General features: G+C 30.7%; 1 protein-coding gene across 5 annotated transcripts; it reads left to right on the forward strand.

Moving 5' to 3' along the window:
* Positions 1-128: 128 nt before the first annotated feature.
* Positions 129-22944, forward strand: LOC144852667 (FERM domain-containing protein 8-like). 5 transcript variants are annotated; one of them, XM_078710602.1, is made up of 17 exons: positions 129-250; positions 9689-9803; positions 10532-10699; positions 12426-12527; positions 13169-13227; positions 14086-14252; positions 15106-15312; positions 15790-15916; positions 16126-16281; positions 16598-16677; positions 17344-17406; positions 17833-18000; positions 18818-18874; positions 19244-19324; positions 19731-19759; positions 19910-19996; positions 20127-22944. In XM_078710602.1, the coding sequence occupies exons 2-17, from the start codon at positions 9689-9691 to the stop codon at positions 20192-20194; spliced, it is 1734 nt and encodes a 577-aa protein (XP_078566728.1). In that variant the 5' UTR covers positions 129-250; the 3' UTR covers positions 20195-22944. The 5 variants fall into 5 exon arrangements, with proteins under 5 accessions (XP_078566728.1, XP_078566727.1, XP_078566730.1 ...); XM_078710601.1 differs by lacking the exon at positions 129-250 and adding an exon at positions 6073-6404; XM_078710603.1 differs by lacking the exons at positions 129-250; positions 17833-18000 and adding an exon at positions 6094-6404.
* Positions 22945-23194: the final 250 nt, after the last annotated feature.

The raw sequence follows: 23194 nt of genomic DNA on the forward strand, positions 1-23194 counted from the left end.
AACACGGGATTATTCATGTTTCATTCTGCTTATGAATATTTATGAGATGACTATGACGTTTACCAACAAAAAGACGACGGGAACCAGAATACACAATTGCCGATTGATGAAAATAAACACCACACATACATACACACAGAGACTTGGCCGGCACGTTGAGAAGAAAAATTGCTTAATTTAATGCATTGTTAAAACCCGGTTTAAATTCATTTTGAGACATTTTAAACAGACTGCTAGTAGCCAAATAAATGTAAGTATCACATAACATGACGTTACATTTGATAACGAAATATTTTGTATAAAATTCGTATATTTCTGTATTCATTTTCTAGGCCCACTGTTTATTTTTATTTTTTCACGAGACCCCGCCTTCTTTTTCACACGACAGCAGAGAAAGAGAGGCTGTTCAGGCCTAGGCATAGTGTGTACATTTAGTTGTTGAGCCTAGCTAGGCCCCTTTAGTCGTGTAGTAGGAAAAAGGTAGCCTTCAAAATATTATATAAATATATCCTAATTTTCAATCGTAAATAATTTATACAAAAAAAACTAAATTCAGTAAAATGTACTTAATTTTTGAATGACTGAATATAATTTATAAATGAAGAAATCAACAAAACAGGACGAAGGATGGACTGGCTGACCTAGATTAGGCCAACTTTGTACTACTAGCTAGGCTAAATATAGTAATACCAGATCTGGTAATAGGTACACTTTATCAGTTATCGCAGCCTGTACTATTTGTAATTATTAAAGTAATGAACACAAGTCACATGATTTTTACCATTTATAAACAATTTACAATTTAAAATGTTTATTTCATAAATATTTTAGAGTGAAGCGTCAGAGCCAAATAAGTGCAATATTTAGTTAGTTTGTAACAACTTTCATTGGTGCTGTCATATTTCATTAGCATGCATTGTGTAACTGTAGTTTTTGTGTGTCAGCATGGAATCAATATGATATCATCATCGTATCAAAAGTTAGAAAGACACAGCTTGATACAGGTCATAGAGGTACAAAACACAACCATTCTGTGATTTCAGGTAAACTTGTTCCACCACAGAATATTAAGTACAACCTAGTATTGTATACTCCCATAGGGCCTAGCTAGTTAATCTAAGTTTGGTGCTGTGATTTTGGATTGCATTAACAAGTTCATCCAAGTTTAGTCAAAATTTTTTTACCCATAATTAATGCCTTTCACATTATAAGAACTGAATTACCATGGTTTATAATTATTTATTTTGTTAATTTTAATTTTAAATTAATTTTGAAAACTAAAAACAACAGCAGAAACAAATACGCCGCAGATGAAGACTGGAATTAAACCAATGTTATAAAATAAACTTAGCCTACTAATGTAACCATTTTTAAGTACATTGGCTCTACTAGTAATATAAGTTTAAAAATCCTAACCTGGATACAAGATTTGTGTTTTCCGTTGATATGCTAGTCTACAACCGTTTGAAGAAAATATCAAAATCTATGGTCTTCTTAATGCAGATTCATAAACTCGTTATGCGAGCTTGAAAGGAAATAACATTCCATCAATTCATTTCATAGCTTGCAGGAAAATTCCAGACCTGGATTACTTATTATGTAGCAACAACAGGGAAGTAAATCTTTTGGGAATTAGAGGATTGTGCAGGGTTGCAATAGTAATAAGAAGAAATGTAGAAACTAATTAAAGATTTGTTACTAAATTCAGGTAATATTCTAATGCATACTGTATATTTAATGAGATGAAGATTAATAGAATAAATAATGATTAATAAACAAATAAAACTAATCATGTCCTGTATAGTGGTTTAGATTTGAATCTAATTTAATTTGTTTGTAATTTGTTTAAAATTTGTTGTTACTAATTGAGGTAATATTCTAATACATTTATTTAATGTGTTGAAGATTTAGTCAAATTGCCAAATATAGTATGAAAATTACACTAGAATAATACTATTACTAATCATGTCTTGTATAGTGTTTTAGATTTTACAATAATTTAATTTGTTTGTAATTTGCCTAAATTTAAGTAATATTCTAATGCATTTATTTAATGAGATGAAGATTTAGTCAAATTGCCAAATATAGAATGAAAATTAAAAAGTACTAAAATAAAAACTAATCATGTCCTGTTTAGTGTTTTAGATTTTAACCTAATTGAATAGCATTAAAGATAATGTTTCATTTTAAATCTTGATAACCTTTAGTTAAGCACCACCAACATTTTTACTGGGTTGTGTTTTTAGTACATTTTTTATGATAATATTATATTTAAAATGTTAACGACGAACTGGCATATTACAAACTACTGTATATAGTGTTTCATGTGATATTCTAACAATTTCTGCAATTATTTATAGAAATTAAACTTACAAAGTCTTTTTTATATTTCATTCAAACAACAATAAACCAATCGATGAGTACTATTATCCATACACATTCCTTTTTACACCTTAACTTGTTTTCCCCAAAAAAATACTATAGGCTATTTACTGAAGCCTTCTAACGCATTGTAAATTTCTATAGCAAATATTGATCTTAAACGATTTGTGATTACTTTTCAGTCTATTGAGAATTTATGTATGAATGACATAGTGTCAAGATTGTTTGTGACTTGAATTGGTGCTAATTTCTAAGTGATTGAAATGCAGTGGGCTGGTCTCCTATACTGTACAAATAGAGAAATATAAAATTGAGTGTACAGTACAGTAGGTGGTTTTAGGCTCTCGAGTTGTATTGTAACACTGTACCTGCTTTTAAGATTAAACATACAGTTTTAAAAGTATTTTTCAGAAATTGCCGATTGTAATAATATCCCAACAAGGCCCAATTGAATGAGTCTCCTCCACACCCCTTTGAATAAGTCACTCCCCTGTTTGAATGAGTCCCCAATTGAATGAGTCTCTTCCCCACCCCCCCCCCCCCCACATTTGAATAAGTTACTTCCCTGTCTGAATGAGTCCCCAATTGAATGAGTCTCTCCCACCTCCCATTTGAATAAGTCACTCCCCTCTTTAAATGAGTCCCCATTTGAATGAGTCTTCCCCCGAGTACTCCATTTGAATAAGTCCCCCATTAAAATGAGTCCTATTTTGAATGAGTCCCCATTTGAATAAGTCACTCCCCTGTTTGAATGAGTCCCCTTTAAATGAGTCCCCATTTGAATGAGTCTTCTCTCCCACCCCTCCATTTGAAGTCCCCCATTAAAATGAGTCCCAATTTGAATGAGTCTCCCCACCATGTGCCATCCCCCTTTCCCCATCCCCATGTCATAGCAAAGTGAGGTCTCCCATCCCAAAATATGGAATTGTAATAGTTGATTCCTTGTGTATACTAATCACATGGTTAATAAATATGTAAACGACTGATAATTCTCTGAAATACTGTAATTACACAGTTCATGGCTATGAGTCATACAAATAGTACTGCGTACTTGTATAATAACATTATTGTATCAATACATGTACTCTTCTGACCTTTCACTAAACATTGAATGCTTAAACTCAATTTCAAAGAAGGCTCTGTTTATCAAATTATATTAATCTGGCGAAAATAATCTTATAATATTGTACTGTCCGTTTCAGGTTATTAAATCATTAAATTTTTATAATTGTTTGATATAAAGTCACGATATTGGGTAATTATACCTGGTCTATCGGTATTATGTTAGCTAATTTCAAGAATTGTAAATTATATGGTTTAACACTGTATGTCCTGATGCCTAAAGCCTGTTTTCCTCTCGACGTAACGTTGCAGCAAGTTGCGTTGAGTTGCATTGAATTTTCAAATTGCTAAAGTTGAAAATAAATAACAATAATGATGATGATCGAGCCGGACCGCTAATATTTACGGATTACGTCGTTTATTTATTTATTGTTTATAGTTTCTTGGTTTTCTCAAGCGTTGCTGAGGCACGCGGATGTGAAGTGTTGCAAAACCAAGGCCGGCCCGGCTGCGCGTAAAAAGAAAGTTTTGATGCTTCAGCCCAGCCTGGGACATGTGTTAGCTGATATCTTAATCTAGGCTTACACTAAAGACAAACATAAAATTAAATAGTTTTAATTTTATAATTTAGTTATTTTTGCAATTGCAATGATGTAATTTGTGAACCATTTGATTGGTCAGTTTTAACGTTTCGATTGATTGTTAACATAAAATCGTTGAATCCAGTCAATTCAACGCAACTTAATGCAACTCTCCGTAATGTTACGTCGACAGGAAAACAGCCTTAACAACAAAATAGTAGGCTCCTAACTCAACAATTATAAACCAGAATTTTGAAGAAAATTGACGCCTCTTTTTTGTAGTTAATTATAAAAGGGATAATGTTTGTACAGACAGTGTTTTTAATACATGTTGGGTAGCAATGGATAGAATATTTTATGGACTTTCATTTGTTACCAAATAGTTTTTCCAAACACTTAAATTATTTAATATTATATAAATAAACTTAACAATTACGCTACCAAATATTCATATTTTGTATAAAAGTAATCAAAATATGCACATTTTCCATACAATTAGCTTCATAATTAAAAATTTTCAATACAAGTTGGGTAGCAATTGGTAGCATATTGTGTATGCTTTCATTTGATACCATACAGTTTGTCCATTGGCATTTAAAAAAATAATTTAACCCGAAAATGTGTTTTTTGGTCATTTTTGGGTCAAAGGTCAGTAAAAGCATTTCCGGTCATTTTTTCGCTAAAAGTTGTGTTAAATTGAATATAAATATGTATATTCTGAACAATTTGACACCAAAAGCAAATCTGTACGACAAGTGGTTGTCGAGATATAAGAACCACACATTTTTAACCTTTGACCCCGATTTTGGGCATGTTCGCCCCGGATAGCGAATTTGGCACACATTCCATGTTGTTCGTGGGGGTCAAATTATCCTATAACAGTTGAGATATTCTCTCCTAAATTAAATGCATACAAATCTGACCCAGGTCCTAGACTATCATGAAAAACTTGTGGGTTAGACAGGTTGACTGACAACTGAGACAATATTATACCTGTATGTTCATTTTTGGACTTCCCCTATTGCCCATACAAATTTAAACCAAACATTTACAAACTAAAAGACAATTAGTTTTGTTAATTGGACTACATTTTATCCCAAAATATTTTGAAGGTTATTGATCTCCCTACATGTTTTGACAAATTTACAAATATTTTGTTGTAATTAACTAAACTGTTATAATATCAGTCCAAGTGTAAAGTACAGTACAGTACCTATGACAAAGCTTTTTTGACGAGCAATTATTTTTTTCTCTTGTTATTTATTTTTGAAAAAAGGTATTGAATAATCCTACTGTATTTACATTTACCATGCGTATCTAAATAACTGGAATATGACATTTGGTCAGCTGTCATTGTTAACCCAGGGGGTGACTACAATCTCGCTGTGGGCGATACGACCACCAACTCGTTTATATGTCACTTTAGCAACCACTGTCTGCGTCTATTTAATAACTTGTCAGTCATTTTATGTTTACTTTGATCATAAACAATCATAATATATTTCTTTGCTACTAGACCACCGGGAAAGTTATATCTAGGAGTAATTTTCAATGGATTAACCAGGTACAAATTAAGAAGTAGCTGGTAGTCCTGCATTAGAAAATAATTGCATTTGGATAAATATTTTAATAGTAAAATTTTGTTTTGTTGAAATAATTTAAAGTACAAAAAAGTTCCGCAAACGCTCTGTTTGCTTTCCCAAATATACTGTTGTTGGTTACAGCCTAGCTTAGTGTTAGTGAGGCCGCTGTGTTTGACTGCGTCCTTGAAGGTGGTCCCTCCCCCTCTTACTGTAGTACATTGAATTAGTACTAAATCAAGTAATTGATTAGTTGGAATAGTTACTTAAGCTTTGTCTACACTATCAAACTTTATGTGATGTGCCCATATATGGACACGGTGATGTCATATCATTACCGTATTTGTGCATATCACTACCATATTTGGGCACATCACACTTTTTGTAGGCAGAGCTTTAAATCAGTGATTACTGATGAAAGGACTATAAATAATATCAGGAAACAGTTTATTAATATTATAATTTACAAATATATTTATTCATCATTTTTTATTATCATGTTCTCATGCATTATCTTCAAAGACCCACGTCAGATCAATGCATTGTTATTGTACTTACACTTTGGACTCTTTGGATGACTCCATTTATTTACATATATTATTATTGGTGTATAATTGAATACATCAGATCGACTTCACTCATTTCTGTTCGCCGATGCATCTAGGTTAGATTCTATCTAGTTGAAGTTGGGTATAATATTATTGATTTTTCTACCTGCAACTGGGTTTAATGTGTGATTTTGTGGACGTGAACTGATTCACGATTCTTAGCTATGTACAAGAAGAACAAACAAAGACAGGTACTGTAACTGTGTATAATAATTATTAACTTGCATTTTTAATTTTTAAAATCTTCAAACGTGTTTTGTCAAACTAGCTTTCTAATGTTATTGTTCGTGTAAAAATGAGAGATCAACATTATGTGATTACAGTATTAACAATTTAAATTTGTATATATAAAAAAAAGTGAACTTATGTATATTCAAGAATGCTCGTTGGTTTTTAAAATAAATTTAAATGGACTTATGTACCTGTTCTTGGTATAAAATATAAACAATACATTACATCTTCAAAAATAATTTATGAAGATCTATAATAATAATTTATGTTAAAAAATGTTTTGTTCAATCAATGTGTTAAACAATTATTTAATAATTTTACTTATTTAGTCAATGATTTTTTCTTTCCTTTATAAAATAAATTTTAGATCTTGAATTACTGTTGTGAATGTGTTTCTGTATCATTTACAGTATTATAGTAGAAGTTTTCTCAATTGCTTACTTTTATAAAATTAGCTTGATTTGTACGGTAGCTATTTTCTATATATCAACTTTTGGTTACATTTTTTTTCTTTACGTAATCATATAGTTAAGTATTTTACACATTGTGTTTTAAGAGAGATATAAAAAATAACTTTTTATTTGTACTGTATTGGATTTTTCAGGAATATCTCAAAGTGTCCTATATTCTACTAAATTAATAAGTTTTTAGATGAATTGTTGGACATTAATTATCTATTGATATCCTGAATGGTATCGTTGTTGTTATCAATTTTGCATTATCTTCATGGTCATCATTATCACAATATCAGCATACTGCACTATTAAACCATCTTTGTCTTGTAAATGTCAGCTCACATTTTTCCCACCGAGTTTGAATTTTGTATTTCCCATTTAAACAGAAATTTTACGATTTTTGTATAATACAGTATTATGTTTGCTTTGAAAACAATGTTCTTTTGATGTACAGTATAAAGTTTTTGACAAATTGTTCTTGTGTATTACTAATATCATAGAGATATTATAATATCTCTATGCTATTATACACATCTTTTTCGTATTCTGGAATGTGTTTGGGACAATCAATGAGTCGTCGGTCTTTGTCGAGGTTGGGAGTGAGGAAGCATATCCCAAATTTTACATGACCTAGTTAATAATAGTTTGTCGTTCGTTGCAAATCGAAAGTTTCCTGTTGAATTCAGGTGGTTCAGTTCTGTCTACACTATCAAACTAGTTTGACAACAAAATTGTGATGTGCCCAAATAGGTAGTTAGTGATATGACATCATGTACATATGGGCAGATCACATAAAGTTTGATAGTGTAGACAGAGCTTAGAACCTTTAGGGACAAATGTTGCTACTTCATAAAGTATGCATATTTTTACGGCCATGTTTTTATTAAACTTTTATATATGAATAGTTTTGAAAATAAAATTGATTGATATTCAAATTGTTTGTATTAAAGCCCCCTTCCCTACGTTTTTTAGATCTAATTTAAGATCACAAACTATATTTGATGTAAAAATAATACTATATGGTCCTATTGCGATAACTTATTTCGTCTTTAAACGGTTAAAAATGTGAAAAATAAGTCGATTCTAATAATTATAGCGGCCCGCTATAAATCCCAAAATGCATTGCGCGCGGATTGATATTTTGTTTTTCACCTGTAATTTGCCCACTTTTCGATCGATCGTGAGGCCAAAACAAATGGAAGACTCCTAACTTTTCAGCGAAAATACCGGGTTTTCCCCAATTTGTATCAACGGAGTCTGGCAAAAATAGAAAGACAATTAATGCAGCAACTATACAACGTCAGGCTAGGTATAGCTAGCGTACGATGTTCGTACGTTACCGATGTTTACCAGCTAGGCCTACAAAACTAAGCTAGGCTAGGCCTAAGACCGTCCACGAGAGGTCGATCGCCGCGAGCTACTTACTGTAGGTAGTGCATTGTTTCTCACTTTTTATCATAATTTACCATAAAACGTACATTTAAGACAAGGAATGACATGGTTTAATGTTTTTAAAGTGATATATATGTATTATTTTCCAAAAAACGTCCAAAATTGCAGGGAAGGGGTCTTTAAGATTATGACAATTTCATGAATTGAATCTGTATTGCAACATGATAAAGATATTCTGTAGTAATAATATTTCTATGGTTACACAACTCTTTTGTTATTCTTTTTCACAATAGATCTATAGTAATAAACAATGATATTTAAAAGCTAGTTACACATTTACACTCATTCATAAATTTATTGAATACATTGAATGTAAAATGAAACTAAATATGGATGATAGGATTAGGTGAAAAATGTCTATCTGACGTCATTTTAAAATAAATTTGAATACAATCGATGTTCTTTCAATTTGGTAGAAAAAAGTCACATACTATTACTAATAGTACTGTACAGTAAATTCCGAGAATTTCTGTTTATGAAAATTATGCTCTTCCAGAAATGTTGTTGTTTTGGTTATACTCCATGATAATAATAAAAATATAAATAAAATATAAAATATTGTAATTTCTTTTTAGGATGTTCTTTTCTATATTGTTTTCTATTTGCTATAAAAAATATTTTAATTCTAATGCATAATGGTACTATTAAATAACCGGGTAAACAAAATATAAAGTATGTATTTTTATATAGTTTACACTAGAGACAAATTGGTTACCACAGTCCATAAAAATATCTTTCTGAATAAATACTGAACATTCATTCAAAATGTAGGTCTGATAGAAATAGTTCATGAAAATGTTGGGGCTTCAGGTTCTATTGCTGCAGGTCATGGAAGCTCTAGTTCTAGAGGCAGGAAGGACTACAATCAATAGTCCTAACGAAACCACTCAGACCTGTTAGATAATATCTTCATACTCAATTTAATTGGCATCACATCTGACTATGATTAATTGATTTTTTGTTTTGTTTTCTGAATGGCTCTAAGACTAATTGAAGGTCAGATATAAAGAGGTCATCTTTTTATGTAATTTTAACAATGAATTTTATATTTTGTTTCTGTCCTTATAGTTATAATACAGCATTATATAGCTACAGTATTCTAACATTATTTTTTATTACAAATCATATTTATTAGGACCTTCACTAAATTAAAGTCACATACTGTTTTAAATCTTTCAAACAAATACTAAGAAAATAATTTTGTATTCTTTTTCATAAATTATTCAACCTGGACTATAAAAGGCCACCTCTAATGTTCCACAAATTAATTCACCTCCCAATATGCCTACATATAGTTTAACAGACAGTACTTTTATTTGCGTTTTTTCTTTCTTCAGATGGCTACAGCCATGCATCGGTATCATCTTCAGCCGACATCAACAGATGACAGCATAGCTTCAAATTTTACTAACCCAATGAGGATGACAAGCACATCATCTTCTCTCAATCGGCGTAAGTGATAAATAATCTGTATAATTGTAAAGCTCTGTCTACATTATCAAACAAATAAAATGAATATTTCACACAATATATAAATATTAAATGGTATTTGTCAAAAATATTACCAAATACTAAAAAAATAACCTGTTGATTGTTATTAAGTCCAAATAATCTGAATTGTTAAAAAATATTTTGTTACTAAATTATTTGAATTCATTGTGACAGATGAAATACTAAAGATAAAGAACATGAAATTACTCCAAATATAGACAAACATTTGAGCAATCTGATTATTATTTTCAATAAATGGAATGTTTTTGTCATTTTTGTTCATAACAACAATTCTAGACAATGCAAAGTTGTGTGCTTTGTCCCTGTCTATATATTATCTATCATATTAATAGATTAGGTTTTGAAAAACACTTTTTGTCATCAACTTTCAACACAAATCCAATTGCAAAACATTTTTTTTTTGGAAATATGTATAGAAAAAAATAATAATACATGGAATATGATGCTTATGTAATTCACTATTGAAATAATATTTTGAGATAGAATTCCAATCGAAAACAATTTTTTTTTGTTTTTTTACAATTTTTAATTTATAGACACAAAGAAATAATGAGATTATTTATATGCTGATGCTTTTTTTTGTTTGATGCTTTTTAAGTGAATTCAAATTTCATATTTGAGATTTGTAATTTACTTATAATATTTTGTTTCTTTTATGTTTACTACAGCTGTTGAAATGTGCATATTTCTAAGAACTGGTAATGTTTATGAGTTTACATTGGATAATGGCGGAATGGTTACAGCGTCATCACTACAAGAAATGATGCTTGAAACATTAGACATGACAGAGGAAGCAGATGAGGTATTCTACATCTGGCTCACATCCCCACTTCTTAGTAAGTTTTCCTGACAAGTTATTTGAGCTTGTTTCGTACTTGGATGTTAACGTGAGTTGACCAATCACAAGTGACAGTTTGGAAAATCCATGTGTCTTGATTGGTCAAATTGTTGCATCCAAGTGGGAACCAAGCTTAATTTGTTAAGCTGGTCGGGTCATACAAAAAAAAAACATTTTTAAAAACAAAGCTTAATGTCATAAGATATTAAAAGCTCTAGTTGTTTGGTAACAAATTAATTTGACAAATTAAAATAAGGTTTCTGCCTGCAAAAGGCTTATATAACCTAATACAACAATGAAGCAAGTGTATGCTACTATAATACCCACAGCCTGTAGAGTCCTACTGACTTGGATCATTTTACATACATTATTGGGGTGGGCTTATATACCTGAGTGTGAGCCTATAGTCGCATCTACTATTTATACGATTTTAAGAAATGATGTCAATAATATTTTAAGAGTATGAAAAAGTCAAATTTGTATATATATATATATTCATATTATTAGCATTATCAGCATCCATGTTAATCTTTTTGACCGTGCTGTCAACTTATGCTAATATCTTCAGGAAAAGATTTTCTCATACCCTTTTCCTGCCTAAAGTAATTTTTCCTAAAAATCTGGCAAAACTACCAGTTGGCTCTTAGCCAATAGGAACTGAGTGTATTCATTCATACATTTCATTTTCTAGTCAAAATAATTCAAAATGATTGAAATATATACAGTAAATCATACATGTATTAATATAACTATTTAAACAACAAAACATGATGTCTCAAAAGCACTATTATAGTACTATATACTGTATTTGTAATGAACTTTGACCTAATAACATTGCTTGGAGACCAAAGTGCTAAATAGGAGTCTGTGCTGTGAGATCCAGAACCATGACACACATTTGTGCATACAGTATAATACTGTGCATATTTACTACTCTTTGTGTCTCAAGTTTTGTGCACTAATGTTGTTATACATCATCGGGCAACACCCTATTATATAATATACTAATTGCAATATTATTCCTATTAATTATAATTCTATAATTTCAAAGCTACAGTACCTTTTGAAAAAATGATTTAATTAAATCCTTTCGTAGCCTTTAGTTCATAGATTTTCCTGTTCTACTATATTTCACACTATACACTAATGATATGCGTTCTGTAGCCAGGGTAATATTAAGTGCCTTGGCGTATCTTATTCTTAATCAAGAATAGTCAATAATGTAGATGCGTAAGAGTAGTAGCAACAATACCATGTCTCCTCTTCCTTTATATTACTCTATAATTATAGTATACATAATAATAATAACTCTGCATCCGTTCATTTAAAGATGTATTGTCCACCAAAAACATAAAAAATGAAGATTATAAAAAGGCAAAATAAATGTTAGTAAATTCAACCAAAAACCCATTTTTTGCCATATCCAACAAAAACATTAAAAACATTAGTTAGTTTTTCAGGGGGAAAATATGTTTAAATCAAAATAAACAGGATACTACTGTACATATAGATGTGAATATTGTGTATTTTTTTTTAAAGCAACAAAAAATGGGAAATTAATAGGATTAGTACACAGATTTATTCCGGTAATCAGCCACTCCTTAATGAGCAATATCAGTAATGGTGAAGGCCATGCCTAAGTTGCAGCCTTAACTGACTTAACTTAAATTGAATGAGCATATTTTAATTTATATTTTAATGAGTATTGTTGGTATTTTTTTTAGAACTCCAGTTGAAACCAAATCATATACCTTTGAAACTATGTAGGCAGTGGCATGACCTTCTGGAGAAATTCACAAATGCAACAAACGAACAAATCGCAGCTGGTAAATATAATGTGTGATTATGATGCATGCAACAAAATTACTTGGTTCAAATCCCTAGCAACAGACAATAAGACTCGATTTCATAGGATCATAAGTTATATGAATATAAGAAAATCATTAACTTTATGAATGCAAAGACATGAGTTACTTTATACTGTTTTTAGACAGTAGCTATAGGAGCTGAGTAGCCGAGTGGTTAGGACACTTGACTTTATACAGAAAGGCCTGGGTTCAATTCCTGACAACACCCAGTTCATTTAACTCCAAATGAGTTACCTGGTTGAAAAATATTAGGGAGGATAAGGCACCACCACCACATAATGGCAAGAAAGCTTCTAAGACAGCATTATACGACGAGGCCCGACTCTTTGGTGCTGTCTGAGTTAAATCCTGATGAGTTGTCTTAAGATAGCATCAGACATAGGTTTTAGGTAGTTGGGAGAACTTTAAACATTATTTTTTCTCCTGATGATACGACTCGTCTGGCATCATGGTACAACGATTTGGCCTTAATACTACAACTTATTCCCAAACGATAAGGTTGAATACAGGACTTGCGGCCTTTAGATTTTGACAGTTCTGAATTTTAATGAAAAGAATTATTTAAATGTGATTATAATGTCTCATATTTTTATTTGCAGATGAGCCATGTGTCTTTTTTCAACGAAATGCTTTCTATCCAAAACATAAAGAATTACAAGTCAGTAGTATTTTTATTAATTCCATTTTAATTAGATTTAAACCCCATGTTTTAGAACACCTCTATTTAAAGATTTATCTTTTGAGAACAAAAAATATTCTACCAAAACAAGATCAATTAATGCATTGCATTTTACCTTTAATATCGTGTCATACAATTTTTTATTAAGGCACATTTTTATTGGTCCCAAAGGTGTCCCTTTAACAGAGGTTCTACATATCTATCCTGTTGGCTATTTTATATGCTTTAACGCTTTCTAATTTGTGTTTTTAATATAAAAAATTAGCTTTTTAAAATTACTTAGACTGCTGGCTAATCAACCATTTAATGCTATTCATGCAGCAAACGAGAAAACCAGATTGTTAGACTTTAAGAATATTTAATTTTAAAATATACATTATTTTCAATTTATATCTTGACATTCACCTGTTTACTTTTAAATTGTTACTATGGCAACTGCAGGTGTTTTATTAATAAATAGCTAAGGTAAAAAACAACTGGCTGTTAGAAGATTTTAATATATGCTTGTAAATAAAGTATAATGGGTTTATATTAACTAACAAAAACCAATTCAAAGTTACTTGCTATCAAAAATGTATTAATGTAAACCTTGAATTGAATATTAACAAAACTCCTGCAGTTATTTATAATTACAATTTACTCATGTTTATACTGTGAATATAGAATAACATTAAATGTAAATGTTAACATCAATTTAGTGATTGTATGTTTTGAATAATTTATATTTTGTACTGTACGAAGCTAAGGAATGGTGTAATGTTATCGTATGTTAAATTGATGATTGATGATTTCATTCACAATTTAAGGCCTATTTAAACATTATTATTAAATTTATAGATTACAGATGAAAAAATATTAAGGCTACTGTTCTGCGAGGCCAAGGAACATGTTCTGGATGGTGTGTACGGATGTGAGAATGATGAATACGAATATTTAGCAGGCATATTAGCGTTTATCGAACATGGAAAATATGACTCAAAAAAACACACACCCATCTTCCTTAGGTAATAGTACAAAATCTTCTGTCTTTTTCAAATGTTTAGGGATAGCATTAAATGCAGCATTCTATTTACAACATAACTAACAATTAATTGTGAGTTGTGATGAGAAAGTCCCTTGATAGCATCTATTTTTTGTTTGCAATCTATCCTGTGAATTATAATTGTATGTATATTGGAAATATAAATGATATGATGATGTTTGGTAAAACGTACGACTGATTACATATTCTTAATAACACACTTGAATATTAAAGCTACCCTGGATATTGTTACCCTGGATGGTGCTACCCTGTAAAATTCTGCAGATTTATTTATGTGATCAATCCATTATATTTAATAGTTTTTGATGTTTTAAAAGCCTACTTCCATGCTTTTAAGAGGTTTTTATATCAATAACTAACATGCATCAATTAATGTAGACATTTTAGCATATCCTTTATGTATGAAATTAGATTGAAATAGAATACACTTTTTAATCTAGCGATTTACTTTTTTTTTTACTATTTTTTTCTACTGTGTATATATAGTCATATTATTGTATACAAGCATCATGTGTGAAACACATGAGATGCTGTATCATAGAATTTTGCTACTTTGATACTGGACAATTTTAGATACAGTACCGAGAATCTGCTATGTTATTAATGCATCACATTTCTTTTCTCTACTACGTACTACTGAATTATGTTTTGTAGTTTTATTCTAAAATTCTCTCACTAATATATAAAGTAAATGTTTTTTGAGTTGAGTGGTATGTGATTAAAAATCAAGATTTTTATCTTTCAATTTACAAAATCATCTTGTTTAGACACATTAAAATACTAAATTATTCTGGTTTTTTAAAATTTGTTTTCAGTTTATCTAGTGAAACCATCTTACCGTCACGGTTATGCAGACGAAGAAGTCAAAAGACGTCGCAAAGAGCAAGCCAGAAACTTTCCAAGTCGTTTGAAGTTGAGAACAGAGTATTAAGTCATTGGAAACAGGTGTCCTCAATAGTAAAATGCAAAGCAGACTGCCATAAGAGCTTCCTGGAATTCTTATGGAAAATGCCAATTTATGGGTATGTTTACTTTAATTCAAGTTATTCCGGATTTTACAATACAAACAATACATCACACATGCTAGACCCGGGAAATTCCAACAGCGAACTCAATCACTTTTCATGAGACGTTCCATGGGACTGTGTTTAGTGTAAAGGAGCAGTATGGCTTTCTAATACAAAGAGGTATCAGACTAGCAAGGGAGAGGCAGTGGTTCGATTTCATATGTGTCATATTGCTTGTATCGATTCTTTACTCTCTTTACTATAATCATTGCCTTGTCCTTTGGATGGGGGGCTTTGGTCTTGTGTACTTACATTGCAAACATGTACATTAAAGGAATAGGTAGGGGTTGTTTCTCCATATTCTGAACATGGTCTTGGACTGTGCCCTGTGGGAGAACTACCTTTACTAATTTCCCTCTTAGTTTTTATTTTTTAGTGTTAGCATTTTTAACAAATGGCAATATTAACAGTAGGTAATATTTTATTTTGCAGGAGTGTTTTTTTTACTGGTGAAATTGAACAAGCAAATGCTGGAAAAAGTATAGTTGGAAACAATCTTAAACTTGTGTACATTGGAATTAACAGAGATGGTGTCTACATCATGGACCTACGGAAGCAGGTGTGTATTAAACCATAATTAAAAATAATTCAATTAAAAATCAATATATTGAAGACGTTAAAAAGCTTATTGAAATCTTGAGTTATCTGAATCTTTATATTAAACAACATGCCCTCTGTCTATCTTTGGATTTTTCAAAGTATTTAACTCTTTAAAATTGGGTGCTCAATTTATTTATTTTTTATTCTGCATTTCATTTGTTTTTACAGGAACTTCTCTTGGGTCTATTATATGATGACTTATCTTGGGAATACACTGACCAGAATCCAAACGATGAGAAGTCCCTACCATGTATATGGCTTGAATTTGACGCCACGGAAGGCAGCAAAAAGGTTTCAAAATTATTACGAATATACTCTAAACAAGTAAGTATGAACATCATTTTATTTTTTTAAATGGTAGTAGTTTAAAAGTAAAGGTGAATCCCTCCTTTGGCCATAAGTGTTCACTTTCCTATGAAACAAACATGGGATGTATATACTGTACACTTTTATGGGTCCCGAAGGTGTCCCCTAATAGGCGTTCTACAGTACTCTATAAGGGTGGTTGGAGTGGTGTTGGTGGTTATTGTACTTTCCTACTAATCCTAGTGTCCTAAGTTCAAATCCTGTCTAGGTGTCAATTGCGATAGACAATATAATAGAACAATCGTCTATAATATTTTATTGCAATGATTTTTAGGCTCCTATGATGAATGGCATGATACAAGCATGCATAGTGGAACTGAACAATCAAGACAAAGAAAGTCTAACACCTCGACCGTAAGTTAATTTCATAAAAACACATATAATTTTACATTTAAAACCTTGACCTGATACCCATTGATGGCAAAATACATAATAAAAATGATTAATATATTTGGATAACAATATAAGTACTACTGTACTGTACTAAATATAAATAATCTACACAATTTAACTAATAACTGATAAGTGCACTGCTTTTTCATGTGGCGTCCAATGCTAAATACACATCTTTCCATGTTTGCTGTGAATAACATTAACTATAAATAGATTGAATAATAGATTCGTATTGTATTTTATCTAATAATGTATTAACTATGTAAATTGTTTTTAGTGTGCCATTATCTGTTTAATGTGTGTTTAGTAGTATCAGTAGCAGTATGTCTTCCTTTGTCCTCTTATCTTAACCCTTTTCCTTCCTCTCTTATGTGTCATTCTTAAAAGTTTAATCATAATTATTTCAAAATTTCAAAAATTAACAATTGGACTAAAATTTGTTCATTTAATTTTGATGAGTCAATTTTCTTTGTTCATTTGGTATACCATTATTGTAGAGAATGATTGCAATGCATACTAGTAAATTTAATATTTTGTCCCTAATAATAGTTATTGTATTATCTATTGTATTTGTTCTTGATGTGTTTATTTCGTTTTGTGTTCATTAACATTACTTCATGCCTTTAGACACAATACTGTAGAAAGCAGTGATCTTGGTGTCGTAGAGGGTCCGTGTACCGGGATCGACAGGTACGGGTTTCATATTCATTATTCAAATTGCACCTCTAAATATCTTATCTTTTTCACCAAAGTTTCATTTTTTACACATTTTGCTGGTTTTGTGGGTAGATTTTTACAATTTGAAATTGTGTTGGTTTAATCATCATGTTATATTTATAATATTTCAAGGATGTATATTATGAGTCATACATATATTACATTTCTTTGATTTTAACAGCACAAAAGAATAAATTACTTTTTTTCCTCAATTTTTTTTCTAATTTTACATTCTAACTTTTCTCATTGTCATCCTAAATTCTCCTAAAAGTCATGTCACAAATAACATTATTATAAACATTTTAGTAGAAAAAAATGGTAGAAAATAGCCTTTTTTACAATTTATATAATACTGTAATGACATTAGTAAATAAATTAGTCCCATACATTGTATCGTAGACTAAACGACAAAGATTTTAAAGAAATACCTTTGGATGACGAGGAAGAAAGTGTAGAAAACGGTTTTGAAAGTCCAGAACAAGATAAAATAGAGTTAATAGAAAGCAAACAAGATTTGAAAAATGGGAAAAAATTCAGACTTTCGTCTGCTCCTGATTGTATAGAGAGGTATCCCATCATGCACAAAATGTCATGCTCTGATGCATAATGGCATGCTTCAGTGAACATCCTATGCTTGAACGAATGTCTTGAATAAGCATGGATTTATCATTACCTAATACCTGTAAACATTTTTTACTTTACATAATTCTATTTTATAAAATTATTCTAATAGCATTTTCACATTTGAAAGAAAAAATATTAAAAGAAAATAATGTTTATTATCGTAAAAATGTTCTTTGCTTTTATGGTTGTTTACTTTACTTCTCTGCGAATCCGTTTGTTTACTACTGCATGTGTGCATCTTATCCCGCATGTGATGCATTTGGTGGTTAACATGCTTATCCTTATAATGTTAGAGTCCAGGGTTTGAGTCAAACTTCGGTTTACACTATTATATATGTTCTATTTTCTATATTTTCTCAGTTTTATATTGGCAAAAATGCCTGCCAAATTATTTTTTTTTGTAATTTACCTATTTGGTCAAAGCTTTATTTTTAAAAGTTTCATTTGAGCAGATAAGGAGTATTTTTTGTATTAATATTTTTTATATTAGTTTAAAACAATTTTTTAACATATTTTAGTCAATAATAATTATATTATTATGATAGATGGATATGACAATGGAAATTAACTATGCCAAATTTGTTTTGTTATAACTTGAATTTTAAATAGATTACATCTAAACACTTATAACTATGTCATTTTTGTAATTGATTAATTGAACATTCAGTAACATTTTAATAACTTTATTTTAACAATAACATTTGTATTAATATATAATTTTTCTTTGCTTTTGCTGTTTGTCTAACCTTCGACCTCTTAGGTCTGAACATGATACACTTGAACGAGTAGCATGTGGTTTGACGTCAACCATATCCAGGTAGGGACGTACTAACAGCTACAATTTTGTTAAATAATAGTACATTAAAATGCCCGAAAGGGGGCATAAATAAATTTAATATTTTGCCATCTAAAATATGACCATCAGTATCTACTAATACCATAGAGATATCTCTATGCTAATACACATGCAAGTTTCTGCTGTACTATTTTGAAATATTTTCTTTTTATTCATTAACAGAGATTATATTCAGATTTTAATCATACCAATTCTTTGAGGGGATATTTCATGCTTTCTTTCATTTTAATATAATACACGATTAGTATTATTAATATAATACACGATTAGTATTATATTAATTATATTTACTTCTTTAAACTAATATCTATTTCATTGTATTATTTTCAGAACCAGGTCTACAACAGTGCAAGCAAGGTCTGCTCCTCATCGTATAGGCCATGACACCGTGGATGGCGCAGGCATTGCAAGGTGAGTTTGGGTTTGGGAGAAAACAAAGAACAAATATTTTTTTCCTTTACGTTACTGCAAACATTTGTGAAATGTACAGTTGACATCTTTCAACCAATAAATTGGTACATACCTCAATGAATAGAGGACATATTACCAGTTAACCTTTGAGACACTCCTATTCAGAGGACACCCCTATTAGGGGGACACTGTCCTGTGAAACAAACTAGGAGCAATATAGTTTTAACAATACAGCCAACCCCAGTTCAGGGGACACTCCTATTAAAGACCGACAGTTGTTCATGTTGTGTGTGGTGAGTTTAATGACTGTGATTTAATTATATTAGTTGATGAGTTTTTTTACTTAATTTATAATTGAACTAAACTACTCAATATTTCTATATTTTACTAAAAATTATTTTTTCAGAGCAAAGTCACTGGATGGAAGAAGCAGAGGTATGTAGTATCAATTTATATACAAACTGTATCCTTATCTCCTAAAATATATCGTATAGGGTCAACCAGTTTTTTCCGGTCCATCACCTCTCGTACCAATAGATTCCGTAATATAATATTAAATTTGTTTTAATTTCTTTCTTTTTATAGCTTACATGACACTGCCATCAAGAAAGCCAAAAGTGACATTGTGCAAGAAAATGGATAAACTTTGTCTTTCAACATTCTCAGAAACAGGTAAGGATCATCGTGTTCATATATGGGCTCATCACATTTTTTTGTACAAAGATTTGAATAATAACAACTTGGTGTGAATCAGATATTTTCTACAAAAGACTACATTAGTATTTTTTTTTCTATTTTTCAGGTGATTTAATCACTAAAAAAACTAAGTTGAGCCGCCCTTTCTCAATGACTGGTATTTTTAAATTGTAAAGTTTTTTGCGGTGTCAGTACACAGTGTTTATATGATGATTTTACAAGTAACCTGTTTATTGTGGCCTTTCTGAAGATTTTGTCATATAATAATGCAATGGATGCTATGCAGAATACAAATAGCTCATTCACTGCCATGCTGATAAATTGTGTGGTCAAAAACAATAAAGGTTGAAATATAGTCTAACAGTGACATGAACTGACTGAAGAATAAGACTAATTTAGCAGAGGTATGAGTGGACCAAAATAGAGAAGGTAGCTTTGTATGCCAGGGATTCTCTGTATACAAAGTAAACAGCAGCGATCTTAGGTATTCCATCAAGCATAACATACCACAGAAATTAAATGTTACAGAGGATCAAATTGAGGAACCGAAGAAGTGGAGTTGTGGCTTGGTGGTTATGATGCTTGGCTACCACTCCAAAGGTCCTGGGTTCAAGTCCCGTTACATGTCGGGATTTTTTCTAAGGATAAAATTACAACTCCACTCCCAAAGACTTGTAATAAGACTTTGTTTATGTAAAGCATCTTGTGTATATGTTTGTCTTGTGAACCTATGAGGGTCCCTAATGATCAGCAATTGCTGGATATATCGCCCTCATTAAATATGGTTTAAAAAAAACTATGAAAAGATGAATTGGAAGCTCTAGTATGAAGATAGTGGGCACAATAGTTTGTAGCTGCCAAAAAGATACCTTTCCCTTGAAAGGAATGGCAAGCAATCTTTGTACTTTATCTATAATTTTTAAAATGTTGGCAAATTCTGTGATACCGTGTCACATATATATCACATGTGACACCTATGTCATAAGCCTACCTTAACATAATACAGGTACCACATTTACATATACGGATACATATGCGACACTGTATTACAGAAATTGCCTATTATTACTGGACATATTTTAATGCCATATATGGAGATACAGTAGAGGGAGTCAGGTAGAAATCTTGGGTACACAGTAGGATCCATCCATAGTTTAGAAGAAATCTTGAAATGACACTCAATGAAAATAATCCATTCATGAATGAATTGAAGATTTGTTTGTTAATATAAGAAGACATCTTAAAAGTAAGGTGTTAAAAATGTGGAATATTGTTCAAAGTGGCATGGTAGATATGAATTGCAATATTAATGTACATTACATGTATACAAATACATCATTTTATAACAGTTTAGTCATTGTTGATATAAAGTACAGTACACCACGTATATATATTGTTCTGAAGAGAACTGTTGAGTTTCTCGATGTTTCGATCAATATACTTTGATCATCCTCAGGAGTTTAGTCATTGTTATTATCTATGGGACCAATACAAAATATGATTTTGCAGTATAGGACATTTTATAAGACATTTAATAATAAGACTTCAAATGTCATTTAACATCTGTAATTTGCATAATTGAATATATTTTTTTAAATAAAATATTCATTAAACTTATTTTAAAAATTAAAAAAACTAAATATTCATTTGATGTTTAACATTATATGTATATATTAGCATGTGGAAATAGAATAATTTTTAAAATTTAAAGATTTACATTTACAAGTGTATTTTTTAGGAGACTCAAAAGGATAAGTTGAAAATATATATTTTGTTATCAATTTGCAGTTTCAACCGTAATCCCATAACCCACCAAATTTTGAAGAACAAAATATTGAAAATTAATGTTTATAATATTATTTAATTGATAGTTATTTTTGGCATTTGCAGGTTTATGATGTATTATAATCTAGTGTTTATTGTTTGCCAAAGATTTTTTTTACATAAGAGAAGGAAATGAAAATTGTATGGGAGATAAAAATATAATATACTCTGTCTTGATAAGCATCTTAAACGCTAGGCTACTACCTAGGCCTCTAGCATGGCCGTGCTTCTTTTCGTACTTTAAACAACTGCTTGGGCCTAACTAAGCCTAAGCCTTGCCTAGGCCAATTTTCAAAACGATTACGGAAAAGTACTTACCACGATTGTGTGGCCAATCTCATACCAAAACATCTTCCTTTTGTATTTCTTTTAAAATCCTTACTTTTGTTTTTCATAAAACAGAATTATTTCTTCTTAGAATATCAGAGTTGGTCTTCCTTTCGTCATGTTTGTCAATGAACGAAATGGCGGCTTCTCAATTATCAAAAAAACTTTGATTATAGTCTGGCGATTGCTCATTGAGTACTCTCTTCTGATTGGACGGATCTTTACCAAACGTCAGTACTTTGCTCTACGTTTAATGGTGATAGAGTTTTTTTCCAACCAATTATAATCCACTATTTATCCTTAATTTTTAAGGTTTAAATGTTTTTGTGGACTTAAAATGTGTAACGACATTTTAAAAATGTCCTTTTTCCTTTTTGCTGCCTTTGTGTGCTCATATAATTTACACTCATAACTACATTTCATACATTCAATAGGTTGTAAAAAGCTATAATATATGTATCAAGGACCAAGTATTGCTTATTATCCTGTATAATATTGTACGCAATTGGTAGACGACACGTTTGTCGTTCCGTGTACTCCACTTACTTAAAGTTAACTTAATTTTGTAATAGACGTAAAAATATATAACACACTGGTCGAAAATAGTTGTGTGCTTTCTGTCTCTTAGTGTGTAACTACGATAGGTGTTTTTAGATCATATTATTTTTTTCAATTTTTACAAATATTGATGAATTTATAGTTGTATAATATAAAAGACTCGTTTTCCTTCTATCTTTGTGCAATTCAACAATTAAAAATGTAACGTAAATTTATATATTTTGAATTTTTGTGTAAATGTTATTGAGTCCGCATCGCGATATTTCAAAGAAGGAATGTACATAGCACCACTTAACTACGAAGTGAACACTTGAATCATTTCCAACTAAAACTTCGTTCCCACTGGAGACGCAACCCAACATTTGTTTTAAAGTACTCGCGCGAACGCATTCAAAATGTTGGCGCGAACGCATTCAAGGTTGGCGCGAACGGATTCAAGGTTGACGCGAACGCATTCAAGGTTGG

This window comes from Antedon bifida, chromosome 9, assembly GCF_963402885.1.
Source record: "Antedon bifida chromosome 9, ecAntBifi1.1, whole genome shotgun sequence".
NCBI classification, from domain to species: domain Eukaryota; kingdom Metazoa; phylum Echinodermata; class Crinoidea; order Comatulida; family Antedonidae; genus Antedon; species Antedon bifida.